At 42.7% G+C, this 25,000-nt stretch overlaps 1 protein-coding gene across 2 annotated transcripts in view; it reads left to right on the plus strand.

The window, feature by feature from the left end:
- The window catches only part of roraa (RAR-related orphan receptor A, paralog a), a 178,132-nt gene that overhangs the window by 49,718 nt on the left and 103,414 nt on the right, over nucleotides 1-25,000 (plus strand). The window contains exon 2 of one of the 2 annotated variants that reach the window (XM_083667276.1): nucleotides 16,771-16,791. The exons of the other annotated variant lie outside the window; for it this stretch is intronic. Coding sequence (XP_083523402.1) covers nucleotides 16,771-16,791 — 21 coding nt within the window. The remainder of the gene's footprint in view (nucleotides 1-16,770; nucleotides 16,792-25,000) is intronic. 2 annotated transcript variants of the gene reach the window in all.

Raw genomic sequence — 25,000 nt, forward strand, 5'->3', positions numbered from 1 at the left:
CAGTTATGACTGATTTGGTCTTCTGCTTGGCTTACATTGACTTGGTTTTTCCATTGATGTGTATATTCAGTTTTGAACAGTGCAAATGCAGAGGTGCTGGGTAGAAACCGTGGCAGTGAGCGTACCCTCCCTGTGGACATCTTTGGCGTCAGTGTTCTTGTTAATATTCATACAGAAAATTCAAATAGATATTTTTCTGTAATTTGTATATTATATGTAGGCTCACACAGCCCCAGTATTTCACATATTGTTCACACACACACATGCATGCATGCAAGCACACACGCACGCATGCATGCACACACACACACACACACACACACACACACACACACACACACACACACACACACACACACACACGTGCACACACACACACACACACACACACACACACACACACACACACACACACACACTTAGAACAGTACACAGTAGAACAGTACACACAGTTGTGTACACACACAGCATTTGTATATTATATGTAGGCTGACACATATTGTTCACGCACACACACACGCATGCACGCACACACACACACTTAGAGAAAACTGTCTGTTGATATTGATCAAGTACAGTAATACGCTCCGAGTTTACCCTAATCCACAATGAAAGTAAAATGCAATGGCTTAATTGTTTTTCATTGAACGGAGAGTCTGGCTCAGACGCTTCAGTAACTAATCAAATACAAGACTATAAAACAAGTGATTGGATCACACTGGCATATTTGATGAACACAAGCTGGTGTTATTATCCGTGACAAAGTTACTAACTTAGCGTTTTTACAAATGAGTTTTTCCTCTACAATACACTAAGTCCATATTGATTTGAGATGGCAGTTTCCTTACAGTCAGAAGCATATTGTCAGCTGTTCACCTTTTCCAGCGAGCAGACAGCTCAATAGTGTTATCACTTCAACTTCGCAAGGAAAGAAATCCGCTAACTGCTACGGTAAAGGCAGAGACTAGTCAACCTGACAAGGTGTGAACAGAGTCATGATCCTCTCCTCTGTACCGCTCAGATTTCACTTTGATGGCCTGTCTGTAGTGTGAATGGGGAGCAGCATAGGCTACATTACAATATAGATTTGCCCAGCAGGCATCATTTTTCTCTCCACCTGGAGATCTAAGCAGTTTTATTACAGGCGAGTCAATTGCTAAAGTACAATGCCACTTCAGGCACACGGCCGACATACATGTATTTCTTAAACCAACAACCTATCCTCCTGTTGTGGACCGCCGTCTACCCCCAGCTGATGGTCCTGAGGTTATATATAGACCTGGAGAATGTGGAAACAGAAATCAACATCAATTTTCGACATCAATCAATTTTTTTGGCTTAGATTTGTATTCACCTGGTTGTTGAACAGTCAGATATCTGCACTGTAATGTCAATCCACACCTATTTCTCTCTCTCTTTCTCTCTCTCTCTCTCTCACTTTGACTTAATCAATGGACTGCTATAGCTAATCCTAACCTGGAAAAGGCTCCATGAAGGGGCCTCTTAACCCCGACTGGTGTTTACAGTAGCAGGTGTATCGGGCTCTTTAATGACGTGCATGCCTCATTTCCTGAAGTGTGTATACAGTATGCTGCCTCTCTGTCTTGCTCCTGCTGCCTCTCTCCTGTTTATGTGGGACTTGGAAGTGTTTAAGTGACAGGACAGCTGAAGCTCTCTGTGTGTCACTCTGAGTGCGGTGTAACGGGGAGTGACACAGTGTGTAGGACAGCGTAACACAAACAAATTAATTCTGATGAGTGATGACAGGATGAAGCCAGTGGACACACCTGTGATTGGGTCCGGGCTAGTCCGCAGAGGCAGTTGAAATGCCATAGCCATTGTGGTCTTATATCATGTGACACACTGCTCTTTGTTGGTTACTCATCACGGTACAGCCTCCAACACACTGTGAACAACAAAGCACACTGCTGCTCATCTTGTCCCTCCCGGTGTTCACTTATTTATTTGTAGGCCGTGTAATTTGTTTACTTTCTGTTTTTCACCAACATAAGACAGCGTTGTCTCGTGGATAATTAGGGAGTGTGGGAGTGGGTGGGACTTAATACTCACTATCAAGGTTAATGAAGTCAACATGCAATTAACTCTCCGGGAAACCACAGCGATACAATGTCTGCTTCACCCCTGTGTTAATAATCACGGCATTCAGTTCAGGCCTGAACACCGTCAGGTTAGGCACTTCATTTGCCGTTTATTATACTGTCTTGGCATTGAGATACATTTCAAAGACAAAGCAGATATATTCCTTTAGTTGAATTGCGTTTTCTTTGATGTCAGTAACGCATTACAGGACCCTCAGATACAAATTCATGTAGTAAAATTAACATTCTGTAACTTTCTATCGGCAGAATCCAGTATGTTTTGTAAGTTCAGGGAGAAGGCCAAGTTTTCTACATTCTGTAGGTGTTTACAAAATAATCCAGCACAACAAGTGAAGCAGAAACTTAATTGTAACTAATTAGCTCCCTAGAGGTTTAATTGGATCTGCATTCTTTATTCCCCAGTTTACCTGCAATATGTAAATCCTGCCTCGTTGTTTTGGAGAAAAACAGTCAGTGGGGTGGAGGGATTGGTAATATGAGGCAGAATTAAGTGAAGTTGAAATCAGTCTGGAACAAGCTTAATACTGTATCTGTCATGTCTGACTCTCTTTCCTCTCTGGGCGCCCCTAAGCATGTTCTACTATGTCTAATTGAATGTGCATGAGGTAATGTTGTAGGATAACGCTCTCATTAGAGGTCAGGTAATGAGAAGTCTTTGTTCTTTGGTGAGATGAGATGGTATCACTGAATTGGAAATGACAATATTGTCAGTGTTATGAACCTCGCTGCAAACACCTAAAGGAATTTGGAAATCTGTTTGGATTGTGTTCTAGACCGGCAACAATCCAGCATTCCTTGGAGGGAAATGGGATTTATAAAGAGGACAGTTGTTTCGTTTGCATGATTTCACCTGAGAAATGAAGAGGCTGAAACCCCCCACCACCATCTGTCCACCTTGACTTTGGAGTAAACTTATCTGGGGTAGGACCCTCCCTACCTCACATTCCCTTTTCAAGTTCATCCATGTTGTCCTGGTTTGGGATTTGGCCGCTGGGATATTGTTCATTTTCTCCTTGACAAATTACAAGGGAGGTTAAAGGTTAAACAAACTATGCTGTAGCCAAAACAGGATATTGGGTCTCGGGCTTAAAATCCCCAACTAAGAAATACAATTCATCCCAGACCCTCAATGACCGACAATGCCGTCCATCCTGTTTTGTTTCTATAGCAACTAGAACTTTTTTGGGGACTGTGCTGGCCAAGCCTGAACAAACAGCAAGTAGGTAAAGTAGTAGAAAGCAGATGTCACATCACCATTTGCCAGTCCCTCTCACTGACATAGAGAGTTACTTTTCTTGCAACTCTTTTTTTCTTTCATAAGACGACAATCACAGTTCCCTCCAATTATGGTTTGGATTTCACCATAAGGAGTGACCTCATCAACAAGGCTTTTAATTTGAAAAACCAGACATTGCATAGACGTGTGAGTCTCGGAAAATACCTATTTTTAGTCACAAGACAAGTTAACAAAAGTCATCTGTGGCACTCTGCTTTGTCAATGTTTGTAATCACCACAGCGAAATGTGAAAGGGAAAAGAGAAAATGGTGGAAGCAGCGGGAACCAGTTAGGAAAGGAAGAGGGTGTGGAATGTTCGGCCTCAGAGGGTGTTACATCACCAGACTTTTCCATTTGACCACATAGACTTGGACCGATGAAACTAAACTGGTTGTCAAGTGTCAGCACGCAGGCTCAGGGGCTTCCGCCGTTGCTGGGTTCAGTTATTCCAAAGGACTCGAACGCTAATTGTTGTTTTGGCGTAAGGTTAAGGGGAATTTTATTATACCATGTTTCAAAACAAAGGGCCTCATTATGTATGACTAACCTGTAAAAAAAAAAAAAAATACAAAGGAATAGATTTTTTAAACTTAGTTTTCAATGTTATTGAAACATTTCATGCTGTGAAGGTGAGATGTGACTTTTAATTGAGCGAGTGGATGAATGACAGTGCCTCGCCTCGCCATGCGGCCGAATGTTCATCATGACTCTAGCAAAGCATGCAAGGCATGCAGGTGAATGTCTGGAATAAGATTAGCCTGTCCTGCAAGAATGTGATAAGAGTCAAGGGTTCATGCGCATCACTGAGGGAGACCACAACTTGATTTACAGACCACTTATGAAGTTATTCTTTGAGAAAAAATATCAAGCAAAAGAAAATTAGAATGAAAGAAACATGTATGAAGTTTGGAATTCTCATGGATTATTCAATTTAATGCGTTTTAATTTTTAATTTTATTTTACTATTCATGCTCGTCTTAACAGTGACAGTACCAGGAGTATGATTGTACTTGTATTGTACCTACAATATATAGGATTCTATATGAACGTCAATACCTGCTCAATTTTCCCTGCTCAATGTATATCTTACATACCTTACTGACAGCAAACAAAGTGTCTTCTATTGAACACAGACAGTGATGGTGGACCACAGGGTTCATGCATTATGCAGGGCCTGTAAAGATAGTGTTTCCAGAGTGCACCATGTCGCCTTTGGAGTAAAGTGAAATATAACCTGAATTTGACATTTTCTAATATCCTACACCAAACTTTTTGTTTCAAAAAGATAGGGACGGTAATTGCTACACCAGAAGAAAGACTGCCAATCCTTCTGGGTATTGTGGGTGACTGTAGGGACAAGGCGAGATTGGAACACGGTAATTGCAAAGACAAGGGCTGAGAATAAATGGAAAAATAGTTCTTTACTGTCAGATAGAGGAAGGTCAAAAGTACAAGCGTATGACATCCATACATGTTACAGCATATTATTCACAATGTACACAGGGGAGCCATATCTTTTCTTAGATATCCAATTCATCGCCTTTGTTTTCTGACAAAGAGAGGAGCTGATCTCCGCTCAAGCCTCCACAACTGCGCACCACTAACAAGATGTGATACAAGATGCATCATGTCAACACCAGTAGGTCACAGTGAATATCAGAGAGGGTTATGTTTCTTCCCCCCCCCCGCCCCCCTCCGCCCAAATCATTATTTCATTATTTGATTAATGCGTTCACGGTGTTGTCACAATGCTTATAGGTTTCCTCCAAGATGAAAGACAAACAGCCGCAATTTATTTCTCCAGATTAGATATTGATCACGAGTAGGCTGGGCGTCACATGTCTTCCCTGAAAAATGAATGTCAAATGGTACAGTGATGTAAGCATCACCAGCAAAGTTTTGGAGGAGGCTTCAGATACAGTACAGCTGAGGACTTTTTCAATAGACAGACATTACATTGGCTGTCATGGTGCGGTAGCGGAGTGAAACAGACTACAGAAATACAGTGCCTTCGGACCCTTTCACTTGTTCCACATTTTGTTGTGTTATAGACTCAATTTAAAATGGATTAAATTAAAAGCATTTGCCATCAATCCACACATAATACCCCAGAATGACAAAGCGAAAACAGGTTTTTAGAAATGTCAGTAAATGTATTGAAATTGAAATACAGAAATACCTCATGTACATCAAATGTCAAGTATTCAGACCCTTTGCTATGACACTCTTAAAATGAGCTAAAATGCAGCTAAAAAATGTCATCAACAAATCACTCAAGTTAAGTTGAATTGACTCCATCTTAATGCAAGCATAATAGTTCATGTAATTTTGGAATTAATATCTTTGTTTTTATAGGGTCTCTGATTTGCATAGGAATCAATTACACACTGTGTGGATCAGGTTGTCATTCTAAACTGAGCAAATGGAGAGGAACAAAACTGCTCAGGAATGCGACCCTGAGGCCTGGGGAGACAAAAATCTACAAAGTTGAATGGTGGAGAGGAAAAAACACATGGGACAACCTCATCTCAGTCACTCTACAAAATTGGTCTATAACCAAATGGCCAAAAAGAATCCTGTAATGGAAAATAATCTATCTCATATCCATAATTGTATTTGCAACAATGAATTCAAGCAATACAGCAAAGAAAGTGGCTGGAAATGTGTTTATTTGGTTTTACTACAAAGCATTAAGTTTGGTGCAAATCCAGCACATGCAATGCAGTTTCTGCACCATCTCTCGTGTGAAGAATAGTGGTAGCTGCATCAAGTTATGGGTATGTTTGTCTGGCAGGGACTGGGGAGTTTGTCAGGATCAAGAGAAAATTATGAAATTTGCTGAGTTGGTAGTGACATCCTAATCTACACATTGTGTAATTGATTCCTATGCAAATCAGAGACCCTATAAAAAAATATATTAATTCCAAAATTACATTAACTATTATCCTTGCATTAAGATGGACTTAATTGAACTTATTGAGTGATTTGTTGATGACATTTTTGCATTTTAGCTCATTTTAAGAGTGTCATAGCAAAGGGTCTGAATACTTATGAGGTATTTCTGTATTTCAATTTTAATAAATTTACTGAAATTTCATAAAACGTGTTTTCGCTTTGTCATTCTGATGTATTATGTGTGGATTGATGGCAAATTCTTTTAATTTAATCCATTTTAAATTGAGTCTATAACAAAATGTGGAAAAAGTGAAGGGGTCTGAATACTTTCCGAAGGCACTGTACTTCCTTTAAACAAATATATATCATGTACAGTATGCAGTGATAAATCATTTTTTAACCCACTTAGTGATTTTTTTCCACACAGCCCCAGAGGGGTCTTTCAAATTCAGAGTGTAATATTTGAGTTGAATTTGGAAGACACCAAAGAGAGAATGGAAAATTGCTTATTGTTTTGTCCTCTGAGATTTATGTTCTATAACACAATAATAGTGTCCCTGATGTATGAATCATAATATTGTGATATGATAAGATGTCATACTATAGGTTGGCATGTTCATTAAATCACTTTGACTCAGTACAGTATGTATTTCCTGCCATCACATGATCTGTTGGTTGTCATTATCTGCTTTGTTTGACATGGCACTTCAACAATATGGCAGTAGCTGCGTATACAACTCAAGAGCCGTGTCACGTAGAGTGTGTAGAGGGGGCTCACAGCGGACTTGGAACAGACTGGATGTTTGGTTTTGAGATGCAGACTTCATCTCTCCCAGACATAATGAAGGAGATATGTCAGAGTGGAATGAACAAGACTAATGTCCCAGCCTCTTGTATGGACCGACTTGAGGTTTGTATGTAGTAGCCGTGTCTCCGTAATAGACTGTTAGAGTCGGGTTTCATGAAGATGGTAAAGAGGAATGGCAGCCCATATGCTCAGAAGGATATGAAAGGCCCTATGCTGTTGTCGTGTTGTCTGTTCACATTTGGAGCTCCTCACATGACGACTTTGTTGTGGGGAATCGAATGAGTCCCACCACTGGAAGAGAAGCTACAATGGAGGAGAGAGGAGCCGAAAGCTGGAGTTACTGACATCAAACAATGAATTATGATATCTAATGAAATCTGCATTTTGAGGGAATGTTGTCGTATGGTGTTGTACATATTCCTAGGTTATCACGTTAAAGAGCTCTGACGTCATGGTAACTAGACGTCAGCATGTTTCACTCTAAAAACTTGAATCATGCAAACGTCATAGTTTGATGTGCTGTTTAGGCCAGCACTAAAATAGGTTTTAGTATTGTTACGGTATTGAATCGCCATAATGAATAAACACATTATTTTGTGTGACTCTTTTGTCTAACTTTAAGGGATTGCATCAGGAATGAAGTCATTGTCCCACATTAATGAAAAGCAAGAAACACAAACTCAACAACTCAAAAGACTCCAGAGAAAAGGGATAATTTACGCATGGGGTAAACAAACAATTATGCGTTTTGTATGTTTGAATGTAACCGTAGTCCTGTATCCATGTCATTTTTTGAAATTCTATCCACTGGAATTCCCATCTTTCCATGGGAAATCTGGAGCTGTGTAATCCACTGAGCCTGTCTCTCACACAGGAAGTGAACTGATACCCATTCCTCAGTTCTGTTTGCTTCTCTGTCTCTCCCTCAGCGCGGCCGTGTGAACTGTCTGCATCACTCACGCACACACACACACACACACACACACACACACACACACACACACACATATATATAAATGGGCGTTTTTTTTTTTATTGTTTTGTATACTGCTTATCTTACAGTACATACAGTAAATCTCGTAATAGATGAATCGACGACTGGTGATTTTACAAGCACCGGTGATTTGACAAGCACTACACATATTTGTACGTCCATCTCACAAAATCCGCGTTAACCTCGCATTGTAAATCGAAATAGATTCTTCTGGGTTTCCATTTGATGGGTGTTGTTAGGACGAGCAGTGTTGTTCTGTGTTTGGTGCCAGGGTGGCAGTGGAGCGTGAATTATCTATCTCACTGTTCCTGTCGGGAGAAAACAAAGAGACGGAAGAGGGAGGCATCAATTAACTACTCCTGGGAAAAATAAAAGCATCGGAAACTAATGAGTGTATTGAGTTTACCCGCTGTTATATAATTTATATCTTGTTAAGTCATCCATCAACTCGCTGCGTAGCTACAAGTGTGAGCCTCTGGTGCTGAAACATAGTGGGGAAAGACGTCCCTTATCATAATGAGAAAGATCTGTTTACCGGAGTGAAAGTGATATTCCGCATCACACCCGAATGTTTTTTACATCTGCATCGTGTATATAAGCACCCATATGTTTGTTGAGTTAATCTTTGGTTTCATCCATATTCTAACCCCACGCACATGAGATGCTGCTTTCTTCTTCAAAGGAATCTCCCTCACAAGAGGGACATGGCTGAAGCTTCTCTCTGTGAGCTCTGCTGTGACTCAGAGGCTTAGTAGGATCTGGTACTCTGACTCAAGCATGTGCTGCCTCTGTTTCTCTACACCCCCACTTGTCTCACCCCCACCACGGCCCAGCCAAGAACTGCACACACAATCCCTCCCCCTCCAACTGTCCCCTGGAAATGTGAACGAACACACCCCAATGTGTTGACAGTGATCTGATCTAACAATTCAGTCAAACTGCCATAGGAAGTGTGTGTGTGTGTGTGTGTGTGTGTGTGTGTGTGTGCGTTCCTGTGTGCGTGCCTGCATGAGAGGGGGTCTTTTCCTTTGATATGACCCACAGTTGAACGTATACTATCCCAAAAGAAGGGTTTGAAGGACAGTTGTTAATGATATGAAACGGAGCCAGCTGCTTAAACAGAGTTGGGAGTCCAATCTGAGTGGCGATAGGAAATGAGAACAGACCATCTGGGTGGTGTGAGAAAGAAGGGAGACACGTCCGTATGGGGATAATAATGCAATAGAACAAATGACCACAGAGATGGTAGGAGAGGAGAGGAGAGGAGAGGAGAGGAGAGGAGAGGAAAGGAAAGGAAAGGAAAGGAGAGGAGAGGAGAGGAGAGGAGAGGAGAGGAGAGGAGAGGTACACATATCATCTCAAATGACACAGTCTCGTGGCTTCTCTCTCAGATTGAATGGCAACTCCTTCCCACGAATTAACCTGAGATGCTGCATTTGTCAGTTGTAACTGACAAATGTTTCAACCCAATTCATTGCTGTATGTTTGAAGTGAGAGCGGGAGCGTGGATGACCACCGTGTGCCCCTGTTCCCTCTCTTATTTCCCCGGGTTTAAAGTTCTGTCGTCATGTCAGCTGCATGAGAGTGAAATATCTCGATATGTTGAGGAAGTTTCGCTTCCCACAAATGACATATGCTCCCGGCTAACCGTCTGACCAGCAATTGGCTTCTGCATCCAGACACACGTAACAGAAGGGAAGTGCACGCACAGGAAATCCGACATTGCTCTGAGCCTGCTCCTCTGATTGCTCCTATTCATTCTGAGCCCCACCTACGCAAACTCGGGATTTGCTGGGAGAGGTGTCTGTCTGTAGAAGACCGTCCCTGGAAGATTATTTTTTTCTCCCTTCTCAAGCTTTTCAAAAACCTACAATTGTGAAAATACAAAATAAAAAGTCCTTGATAAAAAATAAAAAAAAAGACAAAAGTTATTAGCTGGTACGGATGGCTAGAGACAATCTCAGTAACACCTGCCAACCAGTCACTGTTGATCCTGACACATGCTGTTCTAGCCTTCTATATCTGACCAGTTCTCTTTTTCCCACTGCCTAAAAATGTGCTCCCTCTCCCTCTCCTTCACCCTAAACCCACTCACAATGTCCGCCTTTTAGGCTCTCTATAATTTCCTTATTTATGTACCCCACATTTTTATTCTGAATCACAATTTAATGAAGAGCGTCATTATCGACCTTAAATATTTAATTTTCCGCTCTGCTTCTACATCCGAGGGAGGCTGACTGGAGGAGCAGTCGTGTGAGGGGGTGGAGAAAGTAGCGGTGGGGGGGGGGGGGGGGGCCCTAGCATCAGCCCAACCCCAGCCCCCACCCCAGCTGCAGCCCCAGCCCTCACCCCAGATACAACTGCAACCCAGCCTTCATCCCTACCACAAGCCCCAGTTTAAGCCTCCATCCCTAGCCCCATGTTCAGCCCCAGCCCTAGCCCTAGCCCCAGCCCCAGCCCCAGCCCTAGCCCTAGCCCCAGCCCCAGCACTAGCCCCAACCCCAGCTCCAGCCCTAGCCCCAGCCCTAGCCCCAGCCCCAGCCCCAGCCCTAGCCCTAGCCCTAGCCCCAGCCCCAGCCCTAGCCCCAGCCCTAGCCCTAGCCCCAGCCCCAGCCATAGCCCCAGCCCTAGCCCCAGCCCCAACCATAGCCCCAGCCATAGCCCCAGCCATTTCCCTAGCCACAGCCATAGCCCTAGCCCCAGCTCCAAAGAGGCTGAGTGCCCTTGTGATAAGGTGTGAGGCCTGTCTGCCACTGACTGACAAGCCAGCTCTCACCACGCCAGTGCCTGGCGCTCGATAAGGGAAAATGTCAGCGTGATTTTCGGAAATGTCATTTATCTAGGCTCTCTCGCCGTGTCTGTAACCCAGACTGATTATGGTTTGTGGACATTTATATCATTGGGGGTGCCATGTGAAATTGTAGAAACGCTCTGTTTTTTGCAAGATAGTACTTCTTAATGTCCCTGTAGTATTACAGTGTCGGTTTAATGTGGGTTTGATATAGTTCTCTTACCTTTTATGTCACTCTTCTCTCTTTGCTTTTAAATAGTAATGGACTAACCAGTGTACAATATATTCAACAGAATTGATTTGGGAAATTGAGAAAGAATGTACAGTATCACACTCCATGTGAGTATCTGGTGTGTATGGAGGCGTTTAGATTAGAGGATTCACTTGATACCGACACAAAGCTTCCAATATTGGAGATGTTACACAAGATCCATGAGTTGAAGAGTATGTTTGTGATGCGTATAGAAAAAAAAGCCCCCAGAATCTGCTTGTCTTTGTCAGAGCGTCTGTGTGGGCTGTTTGCTCGAGAGGGGACATGTTGCTGTATTATTTAAAAAGACAATCCTCTGCAAAGATGAGTGGGTTAACAGGAACCATTAATTGGTTTAGCAGGATTCATATGCACTCAAGTTCCGGCTTAGCTTCAAGATGTATTCAGCAGCCCCCTGCTTATTTTTTTCCCCTGCAAATGATCTCACTGTGAAGATGGGCTATTGAACGCTGCTTTTTAGCCTTAGGTTTTGATTTGGGGGTCTGGGATGAAGCAGAGCTGAGTTTGTACTCACGTCATCACTTTTAATGTTGGATTCAAAACCTAAGCTGTCATATATTATTCAACGGTTTTTCCTCTTTTCTCTGAAGTACTACGCCATCGTACTGTACCTCTTGGTTGCTGCTTGCTTCTCGGTGCCATTCGGTCTTGAGGAGGGTGTATTATTCACTACTGTATATTTTCCTTGAGTCACTGACTCAAAATGACATTTATGGGACACAATGATAAAGCAATTTTTCCTGCTCCTTAGCCCCAACTCCACAGTATGTACAGCTTTTCCCCTTTATTTTGTGTTCACATGTTCTGGGGGGAGACCAAGGCTGCCTTTTGTGATCTACAACCCAAAGTACGCCCGGACAAAAAAGAGAAGTGTCTTTAACACGGGGCGGCTTTGCAGCCCCACGGGATCGTAGCGAGCATGTTGTCTCTCGCTCTTAACCAAATGTATTGCCAGTCTGTCTGTGGTACCCCTAACAGCGGCACAGCCACACTCTTCCCCGGCATATTTGTCAAAACGCCGCACCTGTGAGGGTTCCTGCTCAAGATAGATTCTAGCTTGGAGTCTTTTCAGCGATAGGAATAAATCTCGCTTTTTTCCCCCGCGTTGTCTGTGTTTGGGGGCGAGCGGCATAGGCTGCGAATGAGCATTCTCACATGAAGTGCAATGGTGAAAGCAATGATAAATTGCGCTCTTTGTTGACACCTTCATTGGGTTATTTATGGCTCATTAATTGAAGTGAAAAGGAGAGTTGTTTGGCGCAGCAGGGGAGAGTGCGCCAGGCCTCCGTAACTCTGGCAAAGAGCAGCCCACAGGGCTGGCGTCCCCCTCTCAGGTCTGTCTGTTTCTGCTTATGCTGGGGAGAGAAGAGAGGGAACACATTCATCAGGGGCGGGGAATGAAATGAGGAAGACAACCATGAGAAGACAGCCCCCCCACCCATCCTAGTCCTTCTTTCACATTTAAGCTCCTTCAAAACCTGAAAGTTATTTATTTTTTTATTCTTCATCATGTTAATCTCCTTCTGTGTATTCTCTTCGTGCAGGGAGATTTAGTCCCATTGAGATACTGTATGTACAGTATTGTAAAGGACTGAATGCAATTTACACTTAGAGCTCAGAATCAAGTGGAACATAGCTGCAAGAACTACAGTAGAAGAATGTCTTCAGGATTCAATATGACATCAATTCACTGGGCATTCTATTATGTGGAAATTGTGACATGAAGAGGTGAAGACACATGTAGGATACTTTAGTCAATGTAGTTAGTATTCATGGCCTCTGCCTTAAAATTTTGGGAAGAAAATAACTATCCCCACTCTTTTTGATGGCCCTGCAATCTTCTTTGAAAGCTTTGAGATGTGTGAGGAGAAAGGGCCACTTCAGACACGAGCCCAGGAACACACTTGATTAACAAGTGGATTAACGATGCTCGTTTCATTGAATGATGTACCTCAAAGCACTTCAAAGGCCAACTGGAGTGCCCACAAGGTACAGTAATGAGGGGCTTCTTGAGCACAGTGACAGTCTTGGTGCCTTCTCCTTCATATAAACCTGATCATTTTCTCATTCTTTGTGCTTTCTCTCTCTCCCACTCTCTCTCTTTCTCGATTCCCTCTTTAATTCAGTCGATCATAACCTCAACATCCCTTTCTCGCCAGTGCAATAGTTTGTTTGGTCAGTGGTATCGTACACCTACAGTAGAGAGAGACTTGTTATGTTCACGAGTCAAATATCTGATGTAGTACTAGACATACGTCATCCCACCAACCTGCCTGACTGAGCTCTGATCCACAGGAGTGAAGCAGGAAGCTGTTTAGTTTGGGCTCCTCGTGTGTCATCCATGTCCTTGAACTGTACTGTAAGTGCTTAGGCTCATAAAGCTCTGCCTCTCCCTACATCTCTCCTGTCACAGCTGCCAGTCAGGTCGGTGACACCCATGTCCTCCAACACTTAACATCTCTCAACACCCAGGCCTCAGCCTCACTGTGAGATAGAGAGAGACATGTCTGGGCCTGTCAGACACTCGCCCTGTCGAGGGCTTACTTTTGTCTAAGTACCAGGATGTCCTCCTGAGAAGGCTAGGCAGTAGGCAGATTTATTGTCAGCAGTGAAGAGCCAAATAGAGCCCGGGCTTCTACTATAGCACAGTCAAATACTAACATTCCTTTCTCTCTCTCCTTCCCTGCATTTTTTGTTGTTTTGATCTAGCAAGCATATGAGCGATAGTCATCTACACTTAAATTACATCGCACTACTCATCAGATGCTATCTTCCGCTGGTGATAGAGTGTGCTCTGAGGCAGCCCAAGCTCCACTGTGAAATAGCACCTTAGCGGTACTGAGAGGGCTACTGCTTCAGAGCGTGTGTGTGTGTGTGTGTGTGTGTGGGTGTGTGTGTGTGTGTGTGTGTGTGTGTGTGTGTGTGTGTGTGTGTGTGGGTGTGTGTGTGTGTGTGTGAGAGAGAGAGAGAGAGAGAGAGAGAGAGAGAGAAAGAGAGATATAATGAGAAAGAGAAAGAGACAGTAAGTAAAGGCTATACAGATGTAGAGTACACATACCATACATACTTGCAAGTAAGGTACAGTATTTAGCCTCAGTGAGTGACATATTTAATTTACATTGGAGTCCTCGTACGTTGATGCTCAACTCATCAATAAACAGTAATATACCAACCATCGAAAAATCCTTGCTAATTTCCTTACTCCTCCATTCGAAGGGCCAATGTTCTGTCATGATTGTAACAAACATCTACCCTATTGAGATTTTTACTGGCATCATTGTTTAACTGAATTGCTCACTGGCAACCAGCAGAGGGCTTGTTCTACGTCTTACTAGAGCATCGCCGTGTCCACATCCACTGTCCTCTGTGATCCTAGTCCATCTAACCATGTATAGGATTCATCATGATACATTCAAGACAGATGACCTTCATGTCATTGCTGTCGTCAGTTGTAGCATTATTAGTCTCCGCTATGTCAGTGCAAAATGTTTCGAAATGTACAGTGTAAATGACTGTGTGTATTTGTGAAATTAATTCAGTAATTTTCCCACTGAAGTTAATATTGACCAACTAATGTAAATAATAGGTTAGCATTGTCACTGTTAGCGGTGTTCTTTATGTCCAAATAATGAATGAGTCTCTCTCTCTGTTCTCTTTTCTCGGTCATGTTGTGGCTGTGCCCTGCTGCTTCATCACCTGATCCTGTACAAAAAGGTAAGAGTCCTGAATACATGTCTCTTAAATCAGCCCACTCATATAGTTCATCAAAAAATACCTATTAAACATAGGGTAGAATCAGAACCACAGGGAAACGCTACATATATGTGTTACATAGACTTGGATATATATACAGTGCATTCGGAAAGTATTCAGACCCCTTCACCTTTTCCATATTTTGTTATGTTACAGCCTTATTCTAAAATGGATTCAATTCATTTTATTCCTCATCAATCTACACACAATACCTCATAATGACAAAGCGAAAACAGGTTTTTAGAAATGTTTGCTAATTTATTAAAAATAAAAAAATAAATTATCACATTTACATAAGTATTCAGACCCTTTGCTATGACACCTTTGCTATGACACTATGTCGAAATTGAGCTCAGGTGCGTCCTGTTTCCGTTGATCATCCTTGAGATGTTTCTACGACTTGATTGGAGTCCACCTGTGGTAAATTCAATTGATTGGACATGATTTGGAACGGCACACACCTGTCTATATAAGGTCCCACACTTGACAGTGCATGTCAGAGCAAAAACCAGGCCATGAGGTCGAAGGAATTGTCCGTAGACCTCCGAGACAGGATTGTGTTGAGGCACACTGGGGAAGGGTACAAAAAAATGTGTGCAGTATTGAAGGTCCCCAAGAACACAGTAGCCTCCATCATTCTTCAATGGAAGAAGTTTGGAACCACCAAGACTCTTCCTAGAGCTGGCCGCCTAGCCAAACTGAGCAATAGGGGAGAAGAGCAATCGTCAGGGAGGTGACCAAGAACCCAATGGTCACTCTGACAGAGCTCCAGAGTTTCTCTGTGGAGATGGGAGAACCTTCCAGAAGGACAACCATCTCTGCAGCACTCCACCAATCAGGCCTTTATGGTAGAGTGGCCAGATGGAAGCCACTCCTCAGTAAAAAGGACATGACAGCCCGCTTTGCCAAAAAAGCACCTAAAAGACTCTCAGACCATGAGAAACAAGATTGTCTGGTCTGATGAAACCAAGATTTAACTCTTTGGCCTAAATGCCAAGCGTCACGTCTGGAGGAGACCAGGCACCACTCATCACCTGGCCAATACCATCCCTACGGTGAAGCATGGTGGTGGCAGCATCATGCTGTGGGGATATTTTTCAGCAGCAGGGACTGGGAGACTAGTCAGGATCGAGGGAAAGATGAACGGAGTAAAGTACAGAGAGATCCTTGATGAAAACTTGCTCCAGAGTGCTCAGGACCTCAGACAGGGCGAAGGTTCACCTTCCAACAGGACAGCGACCCTAAGCACACAGCCAAGACAACGCAGGAGTGGCTTCGGGACAAGTCTCTGAATGTCCTTGAGTGGCCCAGCCAGAGCCCGGACTTGAACCCGATCGAACATCTCTGGAGAGACCTGAAAATAGCTGTGCACCGACGCTCCCCATGCAACCTGACAGAGCTTGAGAGGATCTGCAGAGAAGAATGGAAGAAACTCCCCAAATACAGGTGTGCCAAGCTTGTAGCGTCATGCCCATGAAGACTTTGGAGGCTGTAATCGCTGCCAAAGGTGCTTTAACAAAGTACTTAGTAAAGTGTCTGAATAGTTGTGTGTGAATATATCAGTTTTTTATTTTTAATAAATTAGCAAACATTTCTAAAAACCTGGTTTGGCTTTGTCATTATGGGGTATTGTGTGTAGATTGATGAGGGAAAAAATTAATTGAATCAATTTCAGAATAAGGCTGTAACATAACAAAATGTGGAAAAAGTGAAGGGGTCTGAATACTTTCCGAATGCACTGTATATATATATATATATATATATATATATATATATATATATATATATATATACAGTATATATAGATGTCACAAAGACAATATAAACATAATAATATTGACCAAATGTGCACTTCTGTGTAGGTGGACACACAGACAAGCAAGGTAAGTGTATCATTGTATACTCAGTGTATCATTTAATTGTATCAGTCAACAGCAAAAACATGACTATTTGTTTGTTAGAAAATGAAGAAAAATATATTTCCTCACAAAATACAGTATTAGTGCGACAGTCTCAACCCTCTGCCAGGTTGCCAGGCACACACACACACACACACACACACCGAGCTACAGTTCCAGACTTCTTCCACTGAGTGGCAGGTATTCTGTTCTAATACAGGCCGCCCGCTAACACAGGCAAATCAAGATGGATGGGTAGATTCCATCGTTTTTATCAGGCCTTAATGCGCCGTTATACACTGACAGAGAACTCTCCTGAAAGACGACAGGCCGATGTTGGGGAATTGAGCAGGCAGGAGGGAGATAGCGTTCTCCAGACACAGCCATTTTGTTCCATCAGGGAGAAATGGCGATGTGGATGAGGAAGTGAAGCCATGGCAGGCTGTCTCTCAGGTAGGCACAGTGCCCTGCCGTGCCCTCCCCTACATCAGCAGCAGCAGCATCAACAGCTGGGAACTCTCTCCTCCTCCTCCGTCTTTCTCCACACCCCGTCTCTGTAGAGTGCCACTCCACCCGTAACAATGGCACTCCTCTCATCACTAAGCGCCGCTTTGTTGTCCTTCTCAACGCACGTGTCAGGTCTCAAGTCGTCTCTCTCCCCTGCCACCATTTGCGCATTGACATAATTACTTTGTTGTTTTCTTCCACTTGTTCATTGATATTCTCCTGTCCCAGAGTGAGGCTGATTGGTAGCCACGTACAGATGGGATAGTTTGTGAAACGATGTTTGTCGTGATTTACTACATCTCATTCTCAACGCTAAGCATACTCTGGCACAATGTGGAAATGTAAACAGATATTTATTATATAATATATTTGTTCTGTTTTTTAATCAAAGAGGCGACTGTAACTTTGGAATACACTGCACAGTCTGAGGTGGAGATGGAAATGTGTTTTCTGTCGTTGTTAGTAAGTCACCCACTTGATAAAAGCGTCTTGATGTTTGAATAACTAAATGCGGGAAAATCTGAATATTTTTCCGCAGCACATTTCAAACCAGGCTGTATGTAGCGGCGGTCTCGGAAGCGCAGCGCTGTCGAGATGATTGGTTATTGACAGACCTTCCGCGACACACGAGAATAGCGTGTTCTTTGAATCTGCGGTACTCGAGCAAATGTGATCCTCTCTGATGGTTCTATTTGAACTTATTTTGATGTCCCTGAGCATTAAGGGAAGTGACAGCTTACAAATAAATCCATAATTATCACATCTGAAAGCTGCCATCCCAAACTTTATTTGCATACCCGACACTTTGAGGGATGAGGGTTAATAAACCCGGAGGGTCCTGCAGACTCTGGCAAAGTCGAGGCTGTCATCTCACAGCCTTCGGGTCTTTCTCAGAACCCAGTGAGGAAGGAAACAGCAGACTAGAGTGAGACAATACCGCTCTGTTAAAAAAGACTAAATAGGCAGGACTGACTAAGGTTCAGCGCGGTACAAAGAAAACTGAAGGACAAGATTGTTCCCATTGTGTTACGACTGTGTATTTCCCCACAGAGTAAGGTCTGCCAAGGCCCCGCGGGCTTCATTTCACCCCTTCAAACCGGAACATATTTTTTTGAGTGTCCTGAAGATAGGAACACAATGACTGTCTGTAGAATTTCATCTTAATTCTACCTGGGAACACAAAAGACTAATCATGGCCATCACAAAAGCCTTGTTCCTGCAACACAGTGTGTGATAGGGCAGACTCAGCCAGCATAAAGGGCTTGGCCCTCCAGAGGCCTGGGAGCTGGGAGAGGCAGACAGGGAGGAGAATAGGCCAAGGCGACACTTAGGATTACGTCTCTCTCCAGTGTGGGGACAGCGAAGGCTCACAGAGGAGGACAGTTTAGGACACACACATTAGAAAGGCGGCTGTAGAACTGGTATATTCACCAGATCAGAGTTATTACAGATCACAAAGAATGTGCCTATTTATTTATATTGTATTTTCTATTCATGTCTTAATATTTAGGAAGGATATGATATGTTTCACGCAGACTTTCCTCCTGCTATTGCTTACTATTTGATCAAGGACTGTTCTGTAAAAAAAAAACAGAATTTCCAGCTTTGGTAAATATTTGGTAACATTGAGTCATGCGTTACTACTATAGTTGTTTAGCCTCAACTGGATGAATGGAAAGACAGGATGAATCAAATCAGTATAACACATTTTCTCCCACTTGACTTGTTTGGGCTTTCATTCCCCTGCTGCCCCACATCCTAGACACTGCCAACCTGATGGCACTGTGGAAAGGGGTCATGTTTATCCATAAGGTTGGAAGAAAACAACAACAACAACAACAATAACAACAACAACAACAACTGCTAACCCTTTTCTATTCAGGCAGAAGTGGAAGGGAAGTGTTTTTGGTGGGTCCTCTCTGCTCCACCTCCCGAACAGATATTCCCCTCTGAGGCTCTTCCTCAGTACCTCCCTCCAAAAGGTGCAGCTAAAGCTAATCTAATTGGTCGCTAGGCTTTAATTAGCCTGGATCCTTTGCATGGCTGCCATTAGAGATTCAAATAGGGTGGAATGATAGCTGACATTTTCTCCCCTCTCTCTTTCTTTCTCTCTCTCTCTCTCTCTCTCTCTCTCTCTCTCTCTCTTTCTCTACCTCTGTCTGTCTCTGTCTTTGTCTCTCTCTGTCTCTCTCTGTCTCTCTCTCTCTCTCTCTCTCTCTCTCTCTGTCTCTCTTTCGTCAGAATCCTTCCCTGTCTGATTCATCTCATCTTCATTTCCCCAGATCCTGTTTTTAAAGTTTTATTTAGGGTGTCATTTATTTAACAAGGGATTATTTATTTAGTGCATCAAATCATTCTGGAATGAATATTTATATATTTGTGAGGGCTTTAAATATTTACATGGTCTCTCCACTTCTGGTTTCAAGCCACTGTAATGAGTGTTGTTGTTGGATGTTCAGGGGAATAACAAGACTGGTTTCAAAGTGAAAAGTCCTTTGAATATTTCAACTTAATTGCTGTGAATCTATTATCAGAGTTGATGCTCTGATCATAGTGTAATTGGAGGTATATTATGGAGAGTCTTTGGCTGCAGTAATGGTATTTCATTTGGCTGATGATATTCATCTGAATGATAATGAATGATTCATGTCAGGGGTGGCGTGTGAAAAACACTCCGCAGCGCCATGACCTCGCGTCAACTCCTCTGCTGATGCACTCGGAGATTCCTGACTTGACCAGCGTTTCCGTTAATCCTCAAAGAAGCTTAGCCTTTTTTTTAGCCCCATGCCCTCTCGTTTCTGCATCTTGTTTTACAGAGACATTATTGTGTAATGGTGGATTATTAAAGAGGACGGATACATGAATACGTCAGTCAGTGTCCTCGGGCCTTGAACCAGTCAGAAGTTTCCTTTACCTCTCTGCCCTCACAGTTTAGAGGGCTGTGATTGCCACTGGTCCAGCTGGGCGCCAGGACCTCCACGGCTGCGCTCCGTACGGAACATCCAGCCGCAAAGGAGCCTTATTAGCAGCAGCTTCGGGCGCTAGCAGGAGAACAGAGAGCCAGGCAGGCAGCGTGGCTGTTGAACCAGGGAACGCCTCTACGCTAGAACCCCCCCCCCCGCCCCCCCACCCACCCATCCTAATGACTAACCAGAATGAGGAGTGGAGGGGAGGAAGAGCCTGATTTGTTCTGCATGCTAAATATGGCCTGTAATCTTTATTCCTCTGAGTACCTTATTAAAAGTGAAAGGAAGATGAAACCCCACCAACCGGGCCATCCTTTCTGCTGTTTATTAGAGGGGGTTTTTCTCTGTTAATATTGAGGTTATGGTAACCTTAGCTGTGATAGATGCATCTTGTGACTTCAGGTAATAATAGCAATGATGGATTCCCACCTGAACCCAGGAGGTGTAATCTAGCAGGATGGAAAAGATGAAGTGGCAGCAAGCGTCTGAAAGATACACGGAGAGGCAGATCGGATCCTAGAGTGCTGTTTATCATCCGCTAGACAACAGCGTTGTCTTGTCAGGATGTATGATGCCTCCCCTAGTCTCTAATTCATCATCATTCATTAACTATTCTTTTCTGAACTGAAACTATCTCTGTTCGCCGGTGATATCAGTGAAGTTTTGTTTGAAAACAGTTCTACCGTATATGATACTACCATTGGGATTCAGTTTTTTAAATTTTATTTTGATGTGTTAAGTATATGCATCTAGTTTGATGCATCCATATCATTATTTAAAGCAAAACTCCACAATGGTATCATGGTATAAAATATTGTGTAGAATTTCCATAAAGGGATTGGCTGTTATTATTTGCGGTTTGAAGTGATTTTATGAGTTGATGTCTCATTGTATGGGCAACAGAGCGAATATGTTTCACATTCAGTTTGTCCTGTTTTTACCTCTTTTGGGGGAGGAATATGACTATTATACACTGAAGAAGAATATCCATGTGAGTATTTCAAAGTATACACACTGGAGTAAATATTTCACTATTGGGCCTGAACCTTTAGTAATATACTTTGTGCATGGTTGGAACAACTGGCATTGTTGAATCTTGTGTCGCTGTGCAAACAAGCACAATTGATAACCAAAAACAGAGGGGATGCGATCAGCATATTTTATGTGCAGATTTGTGCATTCTGGAGCATTCCGTAAGATTACTAATGAAGCCCAAAGACAAGCGGAGTCCCAGATTAGTTCCTTCCTGCCTCACACCTTTCCTGCTGTAGACCTGCACAAGGTGCCACAGCTATTATTCCATTAGCAGGTAATTAATGAAGCTCATTTGTGTAACTGTTATTAAGCCCTTTGAAAGATTGTTTGTGTTCAGATGAAATGAAACGCATCCCAGAAGCCATCCATTGTGGCGGATAGATTAGAAGAGCAATAAGGCTCTTTGAAAAATGTTATTTTATGGGCGGTAATTTTTCACCGTACCTCAGGGGCAGCGATGACAGGAAAACACTGCAGTCCTCCTTCATGTTGATATCCTTTTTTTAGTCAAACTACCAAGGGAGTACACTAAGTGTGATTTATTCATCCCTTGACCAGTAAAAGGTGTCAGCCAGGTGAAAATGGATGCTGGGAGTATTGACAGGAGAAATGGTGGTGCAGTTGTCCTGCTCCGTCACACCAGATAGAGAGAGAGAGAGAGGGGGGGGATGGGTTGGGAGGTGGGGGGGGGGGGGGGAGTAGGTAACATGTCCTCTACTGTATATCATATGTGTGCATGTGTGCATCGTAGGAGGCCAGGTTCCATGAGTTCCACACATCCTTTCTAGTAATGTCTTTTTTGTGGTTCTTATACACCATAAATTGTCCCCCATCTCCCTCCAGAGTTCTGATTTATCTCACAGACAATTTACATGTCTCTATCCCTCATATAAGCCTCTCTCTGCTTTCCGATATATAATATTGTAATTTTTGTTTTATTTGTGGCCGTTGCTCAACAGTGTCCTGGAGCGTATTGGATCCATCTCAGACGGGGATCTGGTTTCCCACATGCACAGATCAAATCGCCTCTTTTGTTCGGCAGTTCTCTCTGGCAGTGTGGAGAGCTGGAGAATTTTTGCAGGGCTTTCCCTTAGTGAGGAAAAGGAGGATGAAGAAATCAAAAGCGCTGTAGCTTGTGAACAAACACCCAGCGTTTCCAAAGGAGATGCTGCACAACACGAACAACCGCCATATTCCACCACTCCCAACTGCAAAAGGGAAGAGCATCTCTCTGGGATTTATATTTAGCGTTTGCTATGCTACTTATGAAATATTTCATAAATAATGTGAATATATTAGACAGGGAGAACACTGTCGCAAGTCATTCCATATGCACTGCCATAGCAACAAGACGTTCCGCCTTTATCTGTTCAGAGCCCATGATTCTTAAACTGTTCATTGCCCACGTTTCCCTTTTTAATCAGGGAGTGTTTGGGATCCCCTGCAGCGGGGATCTAGATAAAAGGATTAACGGAGCCTCCACTAGTTAACCACGTTTACACTTTGCCAGGCAGGCCCCCCCAAAAAATTTAAATAGTTTGATTTGGAATGCCTATTTCAATGTGTCTGAATCATTATGTATATGACGCAGGCTACTGAAGCCTCTCCTCGCATCAAAGTATTTGATATTGATTGTTCAATAATTTATCGATAGTGTCATTTCAGTTCACTGTCTATACAGTCGCTGTACATTAATGAACAAAAACATTATTGTTCATTATTGTAGTTCTGTGTAGTTGAATTTGTGTACAGAAAATGATGGACAACCTTATCTTTCTATCTTTGCAAATATTATTACTCTTAAATTGAAGCCTATTTTTCTGTTTATGCAATTAATCAGATTTAGGGCCTCACTTGCTGCTTTCATAATTTAGTCTTTTGGAAATTTAAAACCCCAGTAATGTGATAGAATATCATTTTGCTTGTTCTTTTTACCAAACATGTCTCAATATTGAAATTAGTATTATAAAGAAGTCATTGTAAAATCCTGGCAGTGATCCCTCTTTTACAAAATCTCTATCCCTTAAATTCTACAACCTAAAACTCTGCCTTGGAACAGGCTCCTGATAATCTGAACTAAATCGAATCCATGACTGGAATAAGTTTAGTCACTTCATACGTTTAGGGATTTCATTGACTGCAAATAGGGAAAGGATCAACTACGTACTGTTTCGTACACAACATGTCGGTTTAGTTGATAGAAAATGCATAAAATGCCTTAATGATGCAGTACAAATCACAGCCTAGTGGAGTGAAGCTGTAACTTTAAGCCTTGACCAAGGTGTTGGCTAAGAGTAGATGGAGATCTATCTTGCGGAGGACATCCAGATGTCTTCATTAATGGGTAGTTCCAGAGGGCTGTGTTTGAGTCTGGAGGCATTATGCTGGCCACAGCAACCCTCGTTGGATGGCACAGACTAACAGGCTAGAGCTGGCTCTTTTGTCACTGCTGTAAGCCTTAGCCAGAGATTTGCATATATTTCTCTGGGAAGCATTAAAGGAATACAAAAAAGACTAATTCACTATTGAAAGTCTCCCTTTCAAGATTAAAAGAGCTCCATTAGAAATGTGTGACTGCTCATGTAGTTTTTATTTCATTTTTCTGTCACTGTCCCCTCTCCTTTTGTGGAAGGCTTTGATTATCCTCCAGGTTTGGAGGAAAAAAATGTGAAATAGAAAAAAATAACAGCTTCCACTGGTGCTAATACTGCTTGGTGTAAATGGCACTTGCCTTTCATTGCAGGACTCCTTTGTTCTACGGTGAACTTTGTCTCAAACTCTCATGGCGGCATGGTGCAGATGGAATACTCGAAGCTCATGATATTTGATCAGGCTCCTTATGGGCCTACTAGAAAATGACAGGCATGTTTTTTCCCTCAAGGGTGAACATGCGATGATCTGATCTCGTATTGCAACTATTCCCCTGAATTGACATGATTGATTGAAATATGCATCAAGACATCATCATGATCAATCCGTCAGGATCTAAAGAAATTCGACTGACGTTTAAAAAATGTTAAAATGTTAGAAAAATCATCCTGTACAGTAGTAAAATGTAGTATTCTACATACACTGTAGAATAGATCATGTAATTTCAAAAGGTTTTCATAAATCATATTCAATGATTGTTTTGATCTATTTTTTTTTTTTGGCATTACGTTGTACTCTAGTAATCTTTTCCACCTTTTTCCCCCCTGCGGTTTCAGCAGAGTGACTCTCTGTCAAGTACATGTGGCTATAGACTGGTCCTGGCACTGCCACACACACACACACACACACACACACACACACACACACACACACACACACACACACACACACACACACCTGGAGAGCATGTGAGCAACACTCCTAGAGGAGGTGCCCACAATGCTTATCACTCTGACCTGAATTCTGGGACGGTGGACAATTTTCCAAACAGCTGGGGATCAATCAAAACCCACTTGAAATGTGCCACCTGCCACTTTTACATTAGGAAACATGCTGTTCAAAATGGAGCATTTTCACTTTTTATTTGTGATTATTTTACAACCAAAGTTGGTCTCCTCATGGGGCCACCGGTGCCAAATGAAACATCCCCCCCGTGCCACTTCTTCTCTCCTGGGCGGTGTAAGCTGCAGTGGGGAGGTGGAGATGGAGGCAGCAGGTATACGGCTTACGTCTAAGGATCAAGTCGCTCAGGGAAG

Source organism: Argentina silus (genome assembly GCF_951799395.1).
Source record: "Argentina silus genome assembly, chromosome: 3".
Taxonomy (NCBI): Eukaryota; Metazoa; Chordata; class Actinopteri; order Argentiniformes; family Argentinidae; genus Argentina; species Argentina silus.